The 17,669-nt window shown below is 47.0% G+C and overlaps 1 protein-coding gene across 1 annotated transcript in view; it reads left to right on the top strand.

Moving 5' to 3' along the window:
* LOC147659538 (erbin-like) overlaps positions 1-17,087 on the top strand; it is a gene marked incomplete at its 5' end in the record, with an annotated part of 115,724 nt that extends 98,637 nt beyond the window's left edge. Inside the window, one exon of the mRNA XM_086951664.1 lies at positions 13,837-17,087. Within this exon, the coding sequence (XP_086807790.1) occupies positions 13,837-13,944 (108 nt within the window). The remainder of the gene's footprint in view (positions 1-13,836) is intronic.
* Between the last annotated feature and the right edge of the window lie 582 nt (positions 17,088-17,669).

The raw sequence follows: 17,669 nt of genomic DNA, 5'->3' as shown, positions 1-17,669 counted from the left end.
AATTTCCAAAAATGTAAAACCCTGTTCTATAACTCTCCTTACAGACCTTTACTGCTGGGTCAAGATGGGAAAAATCTGACTTCACATTACATACTACGTGGACTCGTTAAAAAATCCATACTACTAACTAAAAAGGAAGTGGTGGAAAGAGGTATCAGGGCCCATCACATCTAAAAAGACATGTACAATAAGTAGCCATGAGAACAGAATGGAAATATTTCAGGAGCTATACAAAGAAAAAAATCAAAATAATAAAATTAATTGACTGTACAAAAGATGCTGCCAGAGATGCTGCAAAACCTCATCCCCAACCCAAAGGAATCGGGCAGAAGCAGAGATCAACAGCCAGAGAAGCCATCCAGATGTGTGTGAAATTATATTGGGATATAACACCAAACATCTCTACAGGTAAAGATGCTAGTCACCAAATGACATGGGTAAAGGCATCCCTGAGAAGACATGCTCCACTTCCAGCATTGATAAATAGTCATATTGTGGATATTACTCATTCCTTATTATCACCTAATATATGTGCATTAGAAAATGAAGTGGAATGCTGGCTTTCAAGTGAGAATGTCATCCACCTGGTGTTGCTTAAATGCAAGAAACAAGACCGTGAACTAATCCAGCGGGCAACACCTATACATGAAAGAAGATCCTTTTCATAGGCAAAAGTCAAAATGCTGAATCTCCCCCCTTATAGACCATCCATGTGCCTTAAACCTGACAAACTGAACATGAGAACAGTGTAACAGCTCGCATCATCAGGGTACCAACAATCTAAGCCACCTCTTCCATTTGAGTGAACTTGATCATCGCTTACACATTGATGTCTGGATTGCAGTGAGTTAATTCGCCAGTCTAATTAAAAAATCCTAAGCATATATATATTAAAATGGCAGAGGAGAGGGTGCTACCCTGTGTGCATTTAATCCAAACCTATGCAAATATTCAGTAATTTACATCTATAAAGGTCCTCAATTGGCATTACATCTGCAAATTGCAGTCCAGAAAATTGTCTAAAGAAGATTGCATCTTACATGTGCATGGGGCTCAGGCGGAGGGCACCTGCTTCCTTAGAAAAACTGAGGACCAATTGCTGACCTATGGCAACCTTTGCTACCTGTACACAAATTGATGATTTCTAATGACGATTTCCCGTCCTGAAGAGGGACACACCTGATAAGAGATGCTGCCCCCCTTCTCCCCGCTGCGCCTGGATCTGGTTTCATACTCTTGGCTCTCCCCTCCCCCGATAGACCACTGTAACTCCATATAATATTGCGGTACAGCCCTTCCCCCTGAACTGAATCATCAGTTATCTCCATCACACCGTGCTTCTCGTCCTATCTTGTTTTTGTACACTAACTGTGACCCACCCCCGTTGCGGAGCCATCATCTGTCGTGCATCATCTGCCCATATTCACGTACTTGATGGTTACATGTACTACTGCCACGCTCACTCAAAACTATGCAAAAATCAATAAAATGGTTTTGAAGAAGAAAAGAAAATCTATCGAAATCGACAGATCACACAGTTTCTCTAATTAAAAATAGGTCCAATTATTTTCAGTCAGACTGGGGAGTATTTCTCTATGTACATTTGCCAGTTTCATGTAGGAAACAGTCACTTCTTAAAAGAAGTGGTTTTCAAGGAGGTGTGTGTCTGTCTGTCTCACACATTTCAGCCCATGGAGTAGTTGTGTCCCATGGGTGGATGGTTTGAACCACTTAATATGTGGAACCTTCACTACTTTATTAAACTAGTTTGACGAGGAGGCCATTGCCTAAGCATGTGTGTTCCATCATTCAGTTGTATCTTAAAATAGAAATGTCTTCATTGATGAAGTAGAGAATATTGGCTTCTGTATCACCATGCATATAAAATCAAAGTTTGTCTGCACTCCGACAAGGTAATGTCCTAGACTAGTGCTGGCTCAAAAATGTAGCCATTAAAGAAATGGTGAGACTGCTTTCATCTTCCCTGGACCACGTTTTATCTTTAGTTCCCCTTCTGAAAAAGGTCTACGTTTATGTGGGTTCATGCAGGTCCCATCTACAAGAAATTAGTTGATTCCAATCAGAATAATGACATGCATTTCCCACTCAAAAACATGTTTGCCTGCTGATGGGCTCATAGAATTGTTCTTTTAAATTCCTCCATCACTGAGACCAGGTTGGTAATGCTTAAATCAGTGACTGGTAACATTCATTGCTGCTATTTGCCAGTTTGCATGTGTCATTACGGAAGGGGTTTAACAAGTCCCAAAAATATTTTCATATGACCTGTTGTGCTGATCTAATGAGCGTTCCTAAGTTAGAGGGAAATGCCCAGCCGTGGATCACTGTGCCATATGGATTCAGAAAGTATCTACCAGCGGATCCCGTCAAGGACGAAGCGGACCTGGAATTCCTTGTGTTCAGAGAGGATTTGGTGCTTTTAAGCAGACCAAAACTAGTTTGGATATGGTTGGTCACCTTCTAAAATGGCACATGCAAATTTAAAATAATGAAATGGAATGTTACCCATAGGAATTCCCACAAGCTTTTCCATTCGTCACTTTTTAACAGTTTTCAGTCATGCTGTTAGAGCTTATCGGAACCAGCTAAAATGTCCTAGAAAATGACAGAAGTTGACTTACTCTGCTATTACAGTTTAGTGGTATTGGTTTTATTTTGCCATTTCCCATTGGTGTTTTTTTTCTTAGAGTGAAGTGGATGTGAGCAAACCAAACAATGCATTTTTGGAAATATGAGCTACACTTTGCTATGGGTTACTGCAATCTGTACTGTGTAGATATAGTTCAGCCGCACTTTCCATTGAAAAGGCAATTTTTGATTTGCCTATAACTTTCTATCTTGTGGACGGATCTGCACCAGATTTGACAGTCGCTTAGCGTAGTCTGATACGGTCCTGCTTGCCAATTGTCGTGCAGATCCGTGCTGGCTGGAAAATGTCAAAGGCAGGGGTGAAAAAAGATGAGTTTTCCCATTTAAGCTCCCATAGGAAATTTACCTACAACCCAAAATGCTGAGCGAATTTATATCAAGCTTGTCATGAAAGTAGAACAAAGCGTGCTTTTGTTGGTTTGTTGTAAATCTGTTCAGTCGTTTTTGAGATATAAAGGTTTCAAAATAGTGTCTGTAGAGCTTAAAAGGGTCGACACTATTGTATATCTGTGCCATTTAAATGTTAATCACGTTTTTAGTTTTATGGCAAATGTGGAAGGGCTCTGAAATATGTTTTTTTCCATAATCTTAAAATTGCGTTTTTGTACTGGGGTAAAAAATATGTATGCATTCATGGGGGGCTACCCTTAGGGATGTCCCACCCAGTGGAGCTGCTATGGGGTACGAAGAGGCGTGGAAAACTCTTGTCTCACACTGGTAAAAGCGTAGAAAGTGATGCACCATTTTCAAATCAAAAACCCATTCACTGCACACGGCCAAAGGCCACAGATTGTGGGGTGAAGCTGCTGGATGTGGTGGGTGTAGGCCCTGTGTTATAATAAATGTAGCACATTTAATCCCACGCTGACCTGACATCTTTTTGAAGCGTTCTGAAGTCTGTGGCACATCTGTTAAAGATCTGAAATAGAGATGATCCACCGCACGGGCATACACACACACAGTATCACCATAAAACTGGATGTATACTAGATTGGTCCCTTGAGTAGACATTTTTGCAAATCATCTGTGAGTTGTAAGTTTTGAGGTTGAAGCCTACCAGACAGCACAGCTGTCTGATTGCTAATGACATCTTGGGGCCATTCGGGAAGCGTCCCTGGGAATGTGTTCTACCCGTTGCTTACCATTGGCTTTGTGGTTTGTAACTCACATGTTCTTGCTTTCTTTTTGTTGATTTTATTTGTTTTAGGCTGCTTGAGTTTGTCCCTTCCGTTGCCCAAACCTTTTTCACAGTATCCTTCCAAGTGCTCCCTTTCTGTAAAGAGGCTTTTAAATCTTGTTCTTCTATTTGCTGTGCATTCAAAGTCCGAGGTTAAATGTCAGCCTCTGCCTTCCAAGGGAGCTTGGTGTTTACTTTTCTTTCTCTGACATAAAAGTGGGAGGATTTATGTGACAATCATGGTGGTTATAGGGGTAAGTCTGGTAATTCTGAAGTGTAGTGGAAATAAATATTTTAAAACCATCAAAACAAATCAAGACACTAGATGTTGACATTTCCACACATTATCGTTTGTGTGCTGTATGCTGTTATTAGTAAAACTGTGCATCTGGCAAATGTAATGGTAATTTTAATTGAAGATGTATTGTCTGAAATGGTAGTGTGCTACCACACCATGCATACTCTACTTTTCCCCAACCCACTCTGCACCACGCCACTGTACTCTACTCTGCACCACTCCACTGCACTCTACTCTACACCACTCCACTCTAAACTGTGTTACTGCCCTCCACTTTACATCATTCCACTCTACGCCACTTCACTCTACGCCCTTTCTACTCTGCATCACCCTACAGTATGCAAATGCACTCTGCCCCACTTTACTATGCACCACTGCACCCAACACCACCCCACTCTACTCTGCAACCCTTCGTTATGCCACTGCTTTCTACGCCAATGCACTCTGGTCTGTACTACTCTGCGCCAATGCACGCTGATATTCACTCTAACCCACTCTAATCTTCTCTGCACCACTGCACTCCATGAAACAGCACTCTACCCTGCACCACTCCCCTCTACTGTGCACCATTCCACTCTATACCACTTAGCTCTACTCTGAAACAATCTATTCCAGGCTACTCCTCTCGACTGTGATCTACGCTGCAGTCTATGCCAATGCTTTCTACACCACTTTACTCAAAACTTATGCCTTCTATGCCAATCTACTCTGTGCCATTATACTGTACTCTGCAACACTCTAGGCCACTGCACTCTACACCATTGTACTCGACCTCTTTATACTCCGCAACTCTGTTCTACTGCTCTCTATGCCACTCTACTCTGCACCACTGCACTCTACACCACTCTACTCTGCACAACTGCACTCTGTGCCACTCTACCATACACCTCTGCACTCTACGACAGTCTTCTCTGCAACACTGCTCTGTCTGCCACTGAACTCTGTTACTGCACTCTACTCTGCACCACTTTACACCATTATGATAATGCCCTCTTCACCACTCTACTCTGCATCACTCCATTCTGCACCACTTCACTCTCTGCCACTACATTGTACTCTGCACCACTCTACAACACTCTTTACCAGTATGCCACTCTACTCTGCATCGCTCCACTCAATGCCACTGCACTCTATGACAATCCATTCTACGCTACTTTAATCTACTGTGCACCACTGCACTCTTAAACACTGCACTATACGGCACTCTACTCTGTGGCACTGCACTCAACGCCACTTCACTCTACTCTGAAATAATCTACTCTACACCACTGCACTATGCCACTCTAGACGACTGCACTCTAGACCACTGAACTCTAAACCATTGCACTCTACAACACTGTATGCCACTGCACTCTACGCCATTCTGTCCTACTCTGCACCACTGTGCTCTAGACCACTTTACTCTGCAGCACTCTGTCACTGCACTCTGCACTCTACGCCTCTCTACTCTGCGCTACTGCTCTCAATGCCACTGCACTACTCTACGCCTACTGCACACTATGCCACACTACTCTGCTGTTCACCACTGCACTCTACACCACTTCCCTCTACACCTCTCTACTCTGCATCACTCTACGCCAATGCACTCTACTTTACTATGCATTGCAGCTCTCTTCGCTATTGAACTCTACACCATTTTAGTCTAGGCCACTCCACTCTGCTCCACTCCACTCTATGCCACTTCACTCTACTATGAAACAATCTACTCTACACTGCATCACTCTACACAACTCTACTCTTCACCACTCTATAACACTGCGCTCTACGCCACTCTACTGTAACCCACTGCACTCTGCCCAATGAACTCTACACGTCTTTACACAAAACCAATGCCCTGTACGCCAACTACTCTGAACCACTGCACTCTACTCTGCAACACTCTACACCCATGCACTCTACGCCACTCTATTCTCCATTGCACCCCTGTACTGACACCACTGCACTCTAAGGGCCAGATGTGCAAAGCATTTTTATGGTTGCAAACGGCCTGATTCGCCATTTGCGACCAGAAAAATGCTTCTTCAAAAATGCAGACAGCAGTTGGGTAACTTGTTACAAATCACAATTTGCATTCGGAAGGGACATTTTTGGATGCCACTTGCAAATACTGAATCGATATGGTATATATTACTGTTTTACAACCAAATTCTGGTCGCTAAACAGTACTACTTTACCACCATTTTAAAAGTGGTGGTAACCTATTTGCAAATGGGAATGGGGTCCTTTTGGGACCTTTTCCTCTTTGAGAATGTTGAAAAAATATTTTTTTTAAAACAGTCAGTGATCCCACAAACCACTTCCTAGTCTTAAAAAGTAAAACTTTAAAGTTTTCTTTTTAAACACATCCAGCTTTCCTTTAAATAAAACGGGCTTCATAAAAAGAAAAGATTGCTTTATTTAAAAGCAATCCCAGACACGGTGGTCTGCTGACCTCAGCAGGCCACCATACCGGTGATGGCTACAATTCCTAATGGGTCACAAATTGCGACCTACCTCTTTAATATTCATGAGGTAGGTCAATTTGCTACCCACTAGGAATTGCAAAATAGAAGTTGTATGTTTTCGTATATAAGGAATTGTGATTTCCTAATTGCGATTCAGTAAGAATTGCAATTTGGAATTCGCAATTCATAGTTTTTGTACATCTGACACTAAGACATTCTACTCTGCACGACTGCACTCTCTGCCACTGAACTCTATGCTACTCTGCACCACTGTACTGTATGCCACTGCACTCTACTCTGCACCACTCATCTCTACTCCATTGCACTTTATGCCACTATACTCTGCTCTATACCTCTGCACTCCCCGCCACTCTACTCCACCATGCGCCTCTCAACTCCACACCATCACACTCGGCGCCATTGCAATCCACGCTGCGCCACTCCACGCCAATGCACTCTACATCACTTTACTCAAAACCAGTGCACTCTACGCCACTCAACTCTATACCAAAGATCTGAAAGAAACACGTTAGTGTTAGATTCCTTACCTTAGAATATCCCCAGGCGTCAGTCTGGATCCGGAAACTTTTGCGTAGCAGTACCCCTGCGCGTCGGTAGGCGTCGTCTGCAGGCGTCCCCTGCGGCTCCGCGTCCGTCGTCGGCGTCGTGCGCCGTGATGACGTCGCTGGAGTACATAGACGCCGCCTCCGCGCGCTGACGTCAGTTCTTCTTTTTTCCGCGCCAGTGGACGCAGATCTGGAAGAGCAGTACTCCGGTCTTTGACCAAGTTTTTTCGACTTTTTTCTCTATTGTGCCTGATAGGATGCCTGGATTTAAGAATTGCGATGACTGTGAGCGCACGATGTCGGTCACAGACCATCACCGCCTCTGCCTCCGGTGTCTGGGCCCCGACCACGACGTGGAATCGTGCCTCGACTGCCGGGCCCTTACCAACAAGGCTAGGCGGGAGCGGTCCCGCAAGCTGCTGGAGCTCCGGGTGTCGGCCCCACGTCGGGACCGGGAGCGGTCCCGGTCCGGCCGGAGGTCGGGGGAGCGTTCGAGGGAGCGGTCGCGGAGCCGCGCTGGGCGCTCCGGAAGTCGACACCACTCGTCAGGCTCGTCAGGTAGGAAGCACAAGAAGTCGGGGCGTCGTCATCGTACCCCCGACTCCCCCCGACGCTCGCGCGATGCGGCCGGGGGCTCGGGTGACCCCAACCCCGCGGCTCCGCGAGAGTCGCCGGCGCGGCCTGCCTCATACCCTCCGGTCCCTGGGCATGGCGCGACGCCTGAGGAGATCGAGGCGTTCCTCATGGCCATGAGGGCGCTCGCTTCTCCGACGGGGCCTACGGCGCCTTCGGGCCCAGTGCTACCGTCTGGGGGCCCTGGCGGTTCGGGTGTCCCTGCCTCGGCGCCGTCGGGTGCTCCGGGCCCGGCGTCGCCGACGGCTCCGACCCCGGCGCCGCAGGGGCCTTCGGGATCGGCGCCGGCTGGTCTTCCGGCCTCCCCGGCGCCGTTGCCATCGGGGTTACCCCCGGCGCCGTCCCCGCGCGGCGCCGGTTCTCCACTGCCGGTTCCGGCCGGCGGTGGGGTTCCGGCGCCGGCTCCGGGCGGCGCCGTCCCCTTACCTTCTCCGACGCCGGACGCGGCGCCGGATGGGCGTCGCACGACGCCGGTCCCGGCGCCGATGGGGCCCATGAACCCCGAGGAGCCGGTCTTCATCATTGACTCCGAATACGGAGAGGATGAGGAGTACGGTGAAGGTTGGGAGGGGTCCGAGGACCCTCTGGCTCGCGAGTGCCAGTATGACCCGGACTGGACGGGTGACTTGGGGGATGCCAGTGGTTTGGACGACTCCCCTAACCCTGGTTTGATCTCTCCTCCAACCGTGGCATCGGTGGAGGGAGCTGCCTATTCTGTGGTGCTGATGAGGGCTGCCAAGGCCTTAAACCTTGAGCTCCCCGTCGCGGCCGTGAGGCCTAACATCCTCACCGAGGTCTTCAAGCCGCAGTCATGCCCTTTGGAGCCTCTGCTGCCGTTTAATGGAGCCTTGTCTGACGTTCTGTTGGGCACGTGGTCCAGGCCCGCTTCAGGTGCGCCTGTTGATCGGAACGTGGCCAGGCGCCACCGTCCTTGTCCGGACGACCCCAAGTACCTGTCTACCCACCCCACTCCTGAGAGTCTGGTGATCCAGGCCTCGACCTCCCAGTCCGCATTCCCGTCGGCCCCGCCCGACCGGGAATCCAAGAGGTATGACCAGTTTGGAAAAAAGGTCTTCTCGTCCATTAGTTTGGGCCTGCGGTCTTGCAACACCGCCTGCCTCTTGGGCCGCTACACCCACTCTGTGTGGGATACGGTCGCGGAGCTGCTGCCAGAATGCCCCATGGAGGTGCGGGCAAAGCTCGGTCAAGCTGTAGCTGAGGGCCGGGATGCAGCGAAATATTCCATTCGGTGTGGTCTTGATACGACCGACTCGCTGGGCAGGGCTATGTCTACGACGGTGGCGATTCGCCGTCACGCCTGGCTGAGATCCGCCAATTTTTCGGCTGATGTCCAAAATACCCTGATGGACATGCCGTTTGATGGCTGTCACCTGTTCGGTGACAAAGCGGACCACGCGCTGGAACGCTTCAAGGACTCCAGGGTCACGGCCAAGTCCTTGGGTCTCTCGACCCAGCGTCAGCAACCGGGTTCGTTTCGTCCCTTTCGTGGCCAAGGAAGGGGCGCCCCCACACGTGCTGCCAGCCACGCGCCGCAACAATCCTTCCAACGCGGTGGCGGCCGTGGAAACCGCCGTGGTGGCGGTCGGGGACAACGGCGGGGTCAGACCACACCTTCCCCCGCAGCATCTACCCCAAAATCCTCCTAGTCCGTGCTTTCGGCCCCATGTGACGCCAGTGGGTGGCAGGGTTCGCCATCACCACGCTCACTGGCGCACGATCACTTCGGACAGGTGGGTGCTGCAAATTGTCCGAAGGGGCTACTCCCTCCCCTTCGAGACCTCTCCTCCAGCCATGCCACCGCAGAACCACCGTGTGTCGGGGGACCACTTGACACTTCTGCAGGAGGAAGTTACGGCCCTCTTGGCCAAGGGGGCCATCGAGCGCGTTCCTGGGCCAGAAGTAGGGCGTGGTTGTTATTCCCACTACTTTCTGGTGCCCAAGAAGGACAAGGGGGGCCTACGTCCTATCTTGGATCTAAGGAACGTCAACGGCTTCCTCCGGAAGGAGAAGTTCAAGATGTTGACGTTAGCTCAGGTCTTGGCTGCTCTAGACCCGCAAGACTGGATGGTAGCGTTGGACTTGCAGGACGCCTATTTTCACATCCCCGTCCTGCCGGCCCACCGGCGTTATCTGCGGTTCACGGTAGGCCAGGAGCACTTTCAGTTTATCGTGCTCCCCTTCGGCCTTACCAGCGCCCCACGGGTGTTCACAAAGGTGATGGCGGTGGTCGCAGCCCATCTGCGCAGGTTAGGGGTTTCAGTCTTCCCCTACCTAGACGACTGGTTGTTGAAGGCGGGCTCGCCCCAGACAGTCGTCCACCACCTTCAGATGACGGCAGACCTCTTGCACGGCCTGGGGTTCTCCATCAACGTGCCGAAATCACACCTGTGTCCCTCTCAAAAGCTCCTTTTCATCGGAGCGGTTCTGGACTCGGCGCAGTTTCGGGTTTATCCTCCGGAACGGCGGGTTCGGGATATTCAGGCTTTGATTCCCATCTTTCAGCCGCTATCCCGAGTCTCGGTCAGGTTGACGCTGCGGCTGCTGGGACTGATGGCTTCCTGCATCCTTCTGGTGCATCACGCCAGGTGGCGGATGCGGGCTCTGCAGTGGGACCTGAAGTTTCAGTGGGCCCAGCATCAGGGCAACTTGTCCGACCACGTCTTGATCTCGGAGGGCACTGCGAGACAACTGCAGTGGTGGCTTACGGACCGCGATTGGGTCAGGGGCAAGTCCCTCTCCCTTCCCCAACCGGAGCACGTTGTCGTGACGGACGCGTCCCTCCAGGGCTGGGGTGGCCACTTGGGAGAGGCAGAGATCAGAGGCATCTGGTCTCCGGCGGAGTCCCGGCTCCATATCAATCTGTTGGAGCTGCGGGCGATTCGTCTGGCACTGAAGGCATTCCTCCCCTTTGTCAACGGGAGTGTAGTGCAGGTGTTCACCGACAACACCACCGCCATGTGGTACTGCAACAAACAGGGCGGTGTGGGGTCGTGGACCCTTTGCCAGGAGGCTCTGCGCCTATGGCAATGGCTGGAACGTCAGGGCGTGACTCTGACGGTTCAACACCTGGCAGGTTCTCTGAACGCCAGGGCGGACGAACTCAGCCGTCGGTGCTCGATGGATCACGAATGGCGTCTGAACTCGGACGTGGCGCAAGGCATCTTTCTGCAGTGGGGAGAGCCTTGGTTAGTTCTATTCGCCACAGAAGAGAACGCGCAATGTCATCAGTTCTGCGCGTTGGAGTTTCCAAGACGGCACTCGCACGGCGACGCCTTTCGGCGCGAGTGGAGTTGCGGTCTGTTATACGCCTTTCCGCCTATACCACTTCTGCCCAGAGTGCTGAAGAAGATCAGGCGCGACCGGGCCCAAGTTATCCTTGTGGCTCCGGACTGGGCTCGAAGGTACTGGTATCCCGAGCTACTCAGCATGTCAGTCGGTCCCCCGATCCGCCTGCCCCTTCAGGAGGACCTTCTGTCGCAGCAGCAGGGGACGGTCCTCCACCCGAACCTGTCCAGTCTCCACCTCCATGCTTGGAGATTGAGCGGCGGCAGTTGAGGCCATTTGACTTGCCTCCTGAAGTCTGTGATGTTATTCTGGCAGCCAGGCGTCCCTCCACTAAGTCGGTATACGCCTGTCGGTGGAACAGATTTGTGGCATGGTGCACAGCAAAGGCTGTGGATCCTCTTTCTGCCCCTCTTTCGGAGGTTCTTCTGTTTCTTCTTTCTCTTGCCCAGCAGGGCTCTGCTCTGGGCACTATCAAGGGCTACCTTTCTGCCCTTTCAGCCTTCTTGAGGCTTCCTGATCAGCCTTCTTTGTTCAAATCCCCGATTGTAACTCGATTCTTGAAAGGCATCACTCACATGTTCCCACCTGTTCCGTTTGTGATGCCTCAGTGGGATTTGAACCTGGTTCTAACTTTCCTGATGTGTGCTCCCTTTGAGCCCCTTCATTCTTGCCCTCTCCGTCTCCTGACTTTAAAGACGGCTTTCCTGGTTGCCATCACCTCTGCCAGGAGGGTGAGTGAGCTCCAGGCTCTTTCTGTCCAACCTCCTTTCCTGTCCATTCATCCTGACAAGGTGGTTCTGAGGACTAGACCTTCTTTCCTGCCCAAGGTTGTTTCGGCCTTTCACATCGGGCAGTCCATCACCCTCCCTTCCTTCTTCCCGCCTCCGCATCCTTCAAAGGATGAAGAGCGGCTCCATCGTCTGGACCCAAAACGTGCGCTTTCATTTTACATGGATCGCACACGCCAGTTCCGGGTGGATGACCAACTGTTTGTTGGCTACGTGGGTGCGAAGAAGGGACGGGCGGTTTGTAAACGAACCATCTCCCGATGGGTCGTCCTCTGCATCAAAGCGTGCTACTCTTTGGCTCGGAAGGAGCCTCCTGTTGGGCTGAGGGCCCATTCCACTCGGGCCACGGCGGCTACTACTGCCCTGGGCCGGGGAGTCCCCTTGCAGGACATTTGCCAGGCGGCTACGTGGGCCTCGCTGCACACCTTTGCGAGGCACTACTGCCTGGACAGTCAAGTCCGGAGGGATGGCTTCTTTGGCCGTTCTGTCCTCCAGGACTTTCTGGTGTAGTTTTGTATTGGTTCGCAGACCCACCACCGGGGTTGGTATTGCTGGGGTATGTATTCTAAGGTAAGGAATCTAACACTAACGTGTTTCTTTCAGATGAACAAGTTACTTACCTTCGGTAACGATATATCTGTAAGAAACATTAGTTAGTGTTAGATTCCTTACCGAACCCACCCATCCTCCCCGTTCTGCGAACTGATACCTAGGGTTAAGGTCATCCCTTTCAGGGCCCTAGTTTGTACATGGCACCAGTGTTGGTTCTCTCATGGCTCTGCGTCTCCTGGCGCGGAAAAGCTGTGTGCAAAGAACTGACGTCAGCGCGCGGAGGCGGCGTCTATGTACTCCAGCGACGTCATCACGGCGCACGACGCCGACGACGGACGCGGAGCCGCAGGGGACGCCTGCAGACGACGCCTACCGACGCGCAGGGGTACTGCTACGCAAAAGTTTCCGGATCCAGACTGACGCCTGGGGATATTCTAAGGTAAGGAATCTAACACTAACTAATGTTTCTTACAGATATATCGTTACCGAAGGTAAGTAACTTGTTCTTTGCCCCACTGCACCTTACGCCGCTTCAACACTCCACTCTGATACTCTTCTCCATTAAACTCAATGCCACTCCACTCTACAACACTCTACTCCACTCGATGCCACTCTACGACACGATGCTCTAGGCAGCTCTCTCTACGCCACTCCACTCTATTCTGTTGACACACTGCTCCACACTATGCCATGTCACTCCACGATACTCTGTTCCACAACACTTTACTATACCCCATTCCACTCTACTACACCCTGATAGTCTACTCGCACTCTACAACCCTCTGCTGTACACTCCACTCTCTACACCACTCCACCCTGCTCTACACCACAACATTTTACTCCATTCTATGCCCTTCCACTCTACGGCACTCTATCTCATTCCACGACACTACACAACACTATGCCACTACACTCTATGTGACTCCATGACAATCCACTTCACTCATTTCCACTGTACATCACTCTCTATGCCACACCACCCACTCCACAACACTCTACTTTACCCCACTAACTTGTAGCCAATCTGAACAGCAGGCATGCTGGTGTACAAAATGGCTAAACATTTTAGCGGAGCCAATAGCTCTTGCCAATGCTTGTTTTTCTTGTCACCGTTTTATTGAAATGTTTCAAACTTAGTTCAGGGTGGCACAGAGGTGCGTTAATGTGCAGCAACCATAATGGGAAAGGGTATGAAGAGTAGCAGAAGGGTTGTGGAATAATTGGAAGTGATTTTGGGGAAGTAGGCCTATATCAAAGAAACGTTGTCTTGTAAGTTGTTGATGTGTTGAACGCATTTGCGTTGATTAGGTTGATGATGTCCACCATGTAACGTGAAAAAATAGGGACTTAGAAATATGCTTGTTAGGTACACAACTGTTTATGATTTTCTTTTGTTTTTTAGGCAAATGGGTACAGCTTCATCAATATTGATCATGGACAAGCTGTATCCTTGTTGAAGACTTTCCAGAACTCGGTAGAATTAATCATCTTGCGAGATTCTTCAGCATAAATTGTTTTGCGGGAAGAAAAGCAGCTCAGAGAGAGCAAGCAACATAAGGACACCTAGTGCAGCGCAGAAACATATCTGTTTTCCTTTACACACACAAAAGAAGCAATGTGAAAATGACTGACTGAACTATGGACTGCAATGAAATATTGGTTTTGTGGTGATAGGGAAAGAACCACTCTAAAGATCAAGCAGAACACCAGTTGGAGGAGTTGTACAATTCAAACACTTTTCCAAGGGGTGGAGGGTTGAACTTTATATCACTCAAGAACCTCTCTTGCAAGGACACACGTGTTGTGTTCATACAGATTGTAGGATTCTTTTTGAAAAAATCATATACATTAATAAAATCCTCGCAAGGACATAAACAGCTGCAGTTGTCGCCAGTGGATGGACGGCAGGGTTGTCTGTCCTTCCCTATTTATACCTTCTTGTTTCATTCACCCTGTGTCACTGTCTTATGCTGAAACCATTTCTGTATATGCGAACAAGAGATTCAAAATGTGGGGTTTGCTATAGTAGTTACAGTGTGTGGTGCTGGGTTGTTTGTAAATAAGCCAGATAAAACCAACTTTACTATCAGCAAAGCCAGAGTGCCGGCAAGTAGGGATACTTTACCTATTTAGAACAATCTGTTGACCAATAGAACATTGCAATAAAGTGAAACTTTTTTAAATATAACTATTTACATTTTTGTAAACGTACAAGATGAAGTCTTTAGCCCTCCACTGACTATCAATTTGCTAAGTGTAATTCAGGTTTTATTTTTTTTAATTACTTGTTTTTAAACATGCAACAATACTAATTTTACATGCGGAGGCGACATGCATTTCTTCTCTGCCTTTGTGTGGTAATAATGAGTTTTTATTCTGTTATGAACTACTTTGTAATCAGCGCTTCATTTTAAACCTGTTCATCATTTTAAATAATGAAACTGAAAGTGCCAGTTTTCAAGATTGTTTTGCCTAACACCCAGCACGTGTCAAGTTCAGTAGCTAAATCAACCTTCACTTCGTTTGGCCTTGCAATGTCTTGTTAAATTAAAAAGGAAACAATGAGTTTGGAGCTAGGTAACCAAAGTTATGTTCTCGAAACTGTGACACAGTGATCAGAGACATTGCTGTGCCAAGAAATGGACTTAAATTGGGTCGTGGGTCTTGTGGACCAATCAATTTGTTATGGTTTTTGTAAAAGGGCTGTTCCTGCAGGTCATAAAAAGGAGAAGTTGTTAGTTTCTGACTGTATTGACAAAATCATAAATTACCACAGGCTGCCTTTTTTCCTAGTAGTTCTAAAAACTGCGTTAAGAGAGTTCTACTAAGTTTAGCTCTTTTCCCTTCCCATGTAAGTGAGCGACAATTGCATCAAGTAGGGGGATGATTGATGCATGGTTGAGGAGGACCAGGAAAGTGCCATAGAAGACCAATAACTGTTTTTAGGGCTAATGGTTTGAACGCCTTTCATGATAGCAATATTGACTTATTGCAATTCAGTTTCAATAGTTATGTATTATATGGTCTTTTGGAAGGTATATGGTAAAGGTGCCCTTGATCCAAACTGTTAGACACATGTTTTTAGGTGGGGTACATAGCAACAACTACTAGTTTCCTTAGAGAACTGGTTTAATGAGCTAATTATTTCGTTCCTAATGAAATATATGTGGTTGAAAAATGAACTCTGTTGCTTACCCATTTGGCAGTACATTTCAGACCATTAACTCAAACATGATTGCACTTGTTTCAAACATATACTAGCAGAAAGTGGTATAAGTTGCTTCTTGTACTGTATAGTCTAATCATTTGGATTGCAACCCTGTATCAGATTTGTTTTGTATAATAACACAATTTAGTTGACTTTAAGTGCTATTTACATAGGAATTTGTTATTTTGGAATATATTAAAAAGAAATGTTGTATTTTAATGCAATTTCCATACTGTATGTGTGCTGAACTCTCTGAAGATCCAGAGTGCAAACGTTGCAAAATAGTGCAGGCTTTGGCATTCCCTTATAGTGCTTGTCCAATACTCATTATTTTGTTACATCAACTTTTCAAAATGTCTTTTTCTCACATCATACATTTCTTTCTTCACACTTTGCCTTGTAAAGGGAATAGCTGTGTGAATGTTTGCTGAATTTGAGTTTTGTTACATTATTGCATATACTCCAGTGAATGTTAGAGGAATGAGTCCAAAAGAACTGATTCTTTATTGACACTGTAATTTGTAGTTTAGTGTGTAAGTTTCATTTTGTTTAACCCATACATTGCTTCAGTGAACAGTTCCCCAGAGGACCTGCACTATAAAGATCTATATGTTCTGCATTTGCTTAGGATTGTCATGCAATAGTGGTAAACATTTTACATATTCTCCTAGGGAGAATACTGTATTTTATTTCCTGTTGGAATATGTTTTTCCGGTAATATTGAAGCATTGTTTAACAAGAGATTCCTACTTTCTAATGGGAATCAGCCAACAACAGTTTAGTAAATTGCAAAAAATATTTTGGGCCTGCAAACTGTGAACTTTGATTAAAGGCATGAATACTGTACACTGTTTCTTTCATTTCTGTTAGGTACTAATGGCAACTTCTACCTAATGGGATATTCGTTGTTCTGCCCACATCATTGTATAATGTTCCTATCGGTCAGTGGGCTCATAATGGTGCATGAGATGCTTGTAAAGCAGAAAACATCATGTCTATTTTTGTACAGAAGGAAGTTCAAAATGTTTGCTGAATGTAGTGTGAAATTGATGAAAGTAATACAAACTCAATATTTTACTACCACCTTGTAACTGTTCATTAAAGAATCAGTTCAGATGACCTAATGGAATTCAGAAATGTCCCAGATATTTATTATGTAAATATTTATTTTTTGATTTCCTTATTTTTGGACTGGAGGTTCGAAACGTGTACATACTTGAAATCATATTTGAACACGCCAACACAGCAATAAAGAACACAAACATTAAAGCCTTTTATGATTAATTTGCTGTGATACATTTTTTTCTAGAATTATGCCCTTGTTACATACTATACAATGTTTTATTGATGAGCATTTACTCAACATTCCAGATTTTGTATATAATTAGAATGTTTCTGAGGCAAAACATGAAGAATAGGTAATAAACTAATGGTCTTTAAAGCCCCGCCTGACTTGAGGTTTTTGTTGATTAAAAGCATGTGTAGTGACATATTTTCTGAAACTGTTGTTTTTGTTAATAGGTATGTTTGCACTGAACCCTTCAATCTGCAGGTCATCAGTATATGTGCACAGTGTTAGATATCTGAATATTTCATTCTGAATTATTGTGCATTGTTGACAAAGACCTACTATATACAGTTGTTCCTCATGTGTACATGCCCTCTCTGTGGGCCTCATTACGAGTTGTTTGGATCAAACTTTGTATATGGTTTCATGCGTTAATTTCACTCCTTACGGTTACAAGTGTTTCCTGCTTGTAGTATTTTAGCAGGCAGAAATACTTATCGGTAAGGTTGCATGAGGAGAAATCTGCAGACTACACACTAAATTACAGTCTGTTAGTTTGATATGCAGAAAATCTGTTTACCACAATTACAGGTAGGTCAAAATGCTACAGGACAGGAGAAAATACCACCTGAAAATGACTCCTCCTTAGAGCAGGTACATTGTTTTGAAAATTAATATCACATATCACATAGCATAAATGTAAAACATTGTATACAACTTTTTAAAATAAAGATGTTTT

This window comes from Lissotriton vulgaris, unplaced genomic scaffold (genome assembly GCF_964263255.1).
Source record: "Lissotriton vulgaris unplaced genomic scaffold, aLisVul1.2 SCAFFOLD_1493, whole genome shotgun sequence".
Classification (NCBI taxonomy): Eukaryota; Metazoa; Chordata; class Amphibia; order Caudata; family Salamandridae; genus Lissotriton; species Lissotriton vulgaris.
This window is presented reverse-complemented; position numbering and strand designations above follow the sequence as displayed.